Source organism: Petaurus breviceps, unplaced genomic scaffold (assembly GCF_028583685.1).
Source record: "Petaurus breviceps papuanus isolate PSGF00001 unplaced genomic scaffold, PetGlider_PUasm1.0 90594, whole genome shotgun sequence".
NCBI classification, from domain to species: Eukaryota; Metazoa; Chordata; class Mammalia; order Diprotodontia; family Petauridae; genus Petaurus; species Petaurus breviceps.
In genome coordinates, this window is record NW_027187281.1 from 4,254,307 (window position 1) to 4,259,422 (window position 5,116).

General features: G+C 50.3%; 1 protein-coding gene across 1 annotated transcript in view; it reads left to right on the forward strand.

Moving 5' to 3' along the window:
- The first annotated feature begins 1,880 nt into the window (after positions 1-1,880).
- SUCLA2 (succinate-CoA ligase ADP-forming subunit beta) overlaps positions 1,881-5,116 on the forward strand; it is a 37,122-nt gene continuing 33,886 nt past the window's right edge. Inside the window, exon 1 of the mRNA XM_069063686.1 lies at positions 1,881-2,153. Coding sequence (XP_068919787.1) covers positions 2,064-2,153 — 90 coding nt within the window. The 5' untranslated portion in view covers positions 1,881-2,063. The remainder of the gene's footprint in view (positions 2,154-5,116) is intronic.

A 5,116-nucleotide genomic window follows, 5' to 3' on the forward strand; every position in this document is an offset into this window, starting at 1 on the left:
CAAGTAAGAGCACCAGCCCCAGTGTTAGGATGACCTGGGGATGAATCTGGGGCTCAGATACTTGGCACCACACCCAGAAATAACTGGCCATGTAACCTTGAGCAAGTTACTTAACCCCGATTGCTTAGGGGTGGCCAGGTGGCTCAGCGAGTAAGAGCACCGGCCCCAGTGTTAGGATGACCTGGGGATGAATCTGGGGCTCAGATACTTGGCACCACACCCAGAAATAACTGGCCATGTAACCTTGAGCAAGTTACTTAACCCTGATTGCTTAGGGGTGGCCAGGTGGCTCAGTGAGTAAGAGCACCGGCCCCAGAGTCAGGATGACCTGGGGATGAATCTGGGCTCAGACACTTAGCACCCACCCAGAAACACCTGGCCATGTAACCTTGAGCAAGTTACTTAACCCCGATTGCTTTAAAAAAAAAAGGGAATAATAATAATTGTTACACTTATCTCACAGGGTTTCTATAAGGGGTTGTAAACCTTAAAACACTATATAAGCATGAACAGAGAGGAAGCAGTCTGGTATAGTGACTAGTGAGCAGGGTTCAGGGAGGACCTCAATTCAAGTCCTGTCTCATCCACTTCGACAATGGGTGCCAGTCACTTATCCTCTCAGTGTTGCAGACAACTTTAAGGACTCTAAGTGGCCTAGCAGGGGATGCCCTGTGTTGGCAGAGGTTAGTTTTTTTTCACCAGGGGTTCCCTGTACATCAATGATATACTGTCATTCTGTTGAGGTCTAGGGGTGCTGGGAACCCCGAAATTCAAGGGCAGAAGATATGGGTCCTTTCTCAAAAGAATTTGACTCAAGCCTTCTTTCCAGAGACAAGGTTTATTAAAACGCCTTTGGAGTTGGCAAGATTTCTAGTGAGTCTGCACTCACTACTGGCCAGATTTTAAGAATCTGAGCATTTGTGAAGCTTGTATTGACAAGCAGGCCAGACTGAATCTGAGCCATTTAATGGGGGCAAGATGGACACTTATATACCATGGCGAAGGAGTGGGTCTAGATGAAATCAAGGGTGGGAAGTGGCCAGGGATCAGGAGGTAACAGACAATGAAGGACTAGACTAGGTTAGTGGGGACAGAGACCTGGAGGTCTGGGCCACAATGAAAGTCCAGTTGTAAGGACTCAGGCGGATGCCAGAGACTTGGGCAGGTGGGAAAGTTCAAGGAAAGTTGGGTGTTGGTGGGGTGGGTTCCAGTCATTTCAGTTGTTTTTTTTAGATGGACTCTGTGACCACTGTTTGGGATTTTCTCAGTAAAGATATTGGTTTGCCATTTCCTTCTCCAGCTCATTTTGCATATGATGAGCTGAGGCAAACAGTTAAGTGACTTGTCCAAGGTCACAAGGCTAGTTAAGTGTCTGAGATCACATTTGAACTCTGGTCTTCCTGCCTCCAGGCTCATCACTCTATCCATTGTGCCACCTAGCTGCCCAAATGACATCACAGATTAGGACAGAGAGAGAGAGAGAGAGAGAGAGAGAGAGCCAGAGAGCCTGCGAGCTCTGTTCTTATGCCCTCGGAATTATAGTGCCTCACGGCTAGGCTCTTGCTTTTGGTTTAGCTGCTTTCTTGGCTTAGTGCTTGTTTTCACACCACTAAACATCCTTCCTTTGCGGCTTTTAGACACAAGAATCTAATCACCATATGGCAAGAAATTCTACCTCCCCTTAATATAAGAATCATATTACTGAGTCCTGTTAATCATGGCGCCGGCGCACAGACTTCTGGCCCCCAGCCAGGGAGGGTAAAGTGCATAGGACTAGTGCTGGGTCAGGCCAGGGCAGGACAGGCTGAGGCAACGCCCACCCCTACTGTAATTCCCCTTTCGGGCTACACGACAACACCACCTCCCACAAGGCGGCGCCAGGGCGTCTGACAACCATAGAGTTTCACACCTCTTTCCTCCCTTCCTTTCCTTAGTCAGCTAAGCTAAGGCTGAGAGGGGCGTCCAGGTCATTGGGGGGAGATAGAGCAGCCCTCCGGCCCGCAGGTTGTTTTCGGCTTCAGGCGCCTGCGCGGATCGCGGCGGGGTGGGCTTCTGGTTCAGAAATGGCGGCCTCCATGATCTTCAGCCGGCTCTCAGCCGCCCCGGTGCTGAGGAGCCACGGGCCCCGGACGTCGTTGCGGGCGGCAGCCAAGGTACTGACTGCCGATCCTAAGGAGGAGGGAGGGCTGGCGGCGGTCGCAGGGGAGGGCTGGAGCCTGAGCCCTGGCGCTGAGGTCACTGGTGACATTCGTCCGGAGCTCGGCCTCACGTTCCGGCCTCTCCAGGAACCTGAGCTGCCTCCTGGTCCAGTCCTCCCTTGCTTCCCGGGTCCTAGGCGCAGGGAGCTGTGCGGAGGCGGTGGTGGAGAGCAGCCGCCGCCTTCCCGGCCGGGCGTTGCGGGACTCCCGCTGCCGCCTCCTCGGCCGGGGGGGGGGGGGGGGGTGGGGGGGGGGCCGGAAGGAGGGTGGGGGGATGCCCTTCAGATGTACTTCTCTGGGAGCTGTCACCAGTGTCACGATAGGCCTTCTTTGGGGAGAGGCGGGGAACTCTCCCCCCGCCGCCCCCGTACTTGCCCAAGCTTGGAGGGATGGAAATCACCCTGCTTTTTTAGGACAGCTCGCCAGCCTGACTTTACATTTTACTGGAGTTGAATGCACTTGTCCGCACACACAGAAGCATCATTTGCCACACTTGGTCATCGCGGGCTTGTAGAAGGTCATCCTCGCTTTGCTTTGTGTCCGCTTCATAAGTTTGAAATGTAACCCTCGGACATGTTAGACTCCTCTCTCTTCGGGGTATAGGGTTTCTGATCTTGAGCAGTTTTTGAAGCTATTTATAGCATTAGTCTGATTAAGCAGTCCTCTCAGGGCTTCTTCCCTCCTCCTTCAGATGCTCCGCTCCTTGTCATTACCCTTCTCCGATTGTCCTTAGAGTTTCTGTGCCTTTGAGCACCACGATTCAGTTGACAAATAAACTGCAAAGGCCAAAGAAGTTCCTTAGCTTTTCAAACTTCCGCAGTCAATAAGTATTTGTTGTTCAGTCTTGTCCAACTCTTTGTGACTCCATTTGGGGTTTTCTTGATGGAGATACTGGAGTGTTTTATCATTTCCTTGTCCAGCTCCTTTTACACATGAGGAACTGAGGGTAAAGAGGGTTAAGTGACTTGCCCAGGGTCACACAGCTAGTAAGTGTCGGAGGCCAGATTTGAATTAAGGAAGATGGGTGTTCCTGACATCAGGCCCAGCACCTAGCTGGGTGCCCAATAAACGTTTATTAATCACTTGTGGTGTGTCAGGCCTTGTCCTAAGCACTGGGGAATACAAAAAGAGGTAAAAGACAGTCCTTGTCCTCAAGGAGTTTACAATCTAGTAGGAGATGCAACTTGCAAAAATAAATATATACAAAGAAAGCTATATACAGGATAAACAGGAAATAAACAAAAGAGGGAAACCACTGGAGTTGAGAGGTTGGAAGAGGAATCCTGTAGAAAGTGGGATTTTTATTTGGGACTTAAAGACCACCAGGTAGGTCAGTAGTTGGAACAGAGGAGGGAGAGCATTCTAGGTGGGAGTCAGCCAGAGAGAATTCCTGGAGAGGAGAGTTGGAGGGTCTGGTTCATGGAGCAGTAAGGATGCCATTGTCACCAGAGTATATAGCAGGAAGTTCGGTGTAGAAAGACTAGGATTTTGTATTTGCTCCTGGAGATTGTCCTTCATTTTAAAGAGGACCAGTGACTTCACAGGGTGTCTTGACTTGTTTGGCTTACTCTCCCTGAGTCATTAAAGTACTATGGTAGGACAAAAGTCAGAAAGATTGGTGATGGCCCAGGATGCAGTGCATAACCTTGGCGGCTTCAGTGTCTGACCAAACGCTATGTGTGCCACAGTGGGAGCTTTAGCCTTCTTCATAGCCATTGGAACAAATTGTTCTCATTGGCCCCTTCCATTGGAGGAAGTCTTCACATGCTTGGTAGACATTCCCCTAACTCTCCAATGGGTTTGAGGCCCTTCAGTTACCCTCTACCCAGTTTGCCTTCATCTGTGGATACAGTTTACTGGGTGTGGTTGCTGCACATAAACTGTAATGTTTCTGGTCAATCAGGTGGACACCAAAGTTGGATGAGCAGACCTGAAAAGGGCTCAACAGGCCCTTATACCAGAGGTCCTGGAGGTAATCTGGGGGTGGTCTAGTAGTCTAGAGTGATGGGAGGAGGGGTCCAGAGAGGATCTTGAGGGGTCCAGAGAGGATCTTGAGGAGTCTAAGGAGGATCTTGCTGGGACTGGGGTGACTAGAGGTCAGATTCCCAGGAACCTAGACAAAGGGATTTTGATGGGATCAAGGGTGGGGGAGCAGCTGGAGGCAATCAGGAGGTAACAGATAATGGAGGGCTAGGCTAGGTTAAGAGTCACCAAGATTTGGGAATAGTGATAATGTAAAGATTTATGGCCTCAGGCAACTGCCTGAGTGGGAAGTGGGAATCTAGTGGGAAGATTCTAGGAGAGTTCTAGGGGGTCCCCAGAGCCTGTACCCCATCACTATGATTTTCCCCCTAAACTCTCCCCCAGTCCTGCCTTCCCTATTGCTGTAGAGGGCAACATTATCCTCCCAATCCCTCAGGCTCACAATTTAGAAGTCATCTTGGACTCCTCACTATCTCTCACCCCTCCATATCCAAGCTATTGCCAAGGCCTGTCAGTGTCACCTTTGCTCTGACATCTAATATTTCCTGTCTTTCCGCCCACACTGCCACCACTCTAGTGCAGGCCCCGATCACCTGTCACCTGTACTGCCAACCTCAAGTCTCTCCCCACTCCAATCTATCCTGCATTCAACCACCAAATTGACTATCCTAAAGTGAAGGTCTGATCATGAGACCCTGCTCAATAAAATCCAGCAGCTTCCGGTTACCTCCAGGACCTCTGGTATTGAGGGCTTGTTTATTTGCTCCTACTAATTCTGGGCCAAGCTCATTGTCCTACTGAAGTGCCTTTCCATGATTAAATATTGTATATGAACTAACTCAGTGTGCTACCTCTCTCTCTCTCTCTCTCTCTTTCTCTCTCTCTCTCCTCTCTCTCTCTCTCTCTCTCTCTCTCTCTCTCTCTCTCTCTCTCTC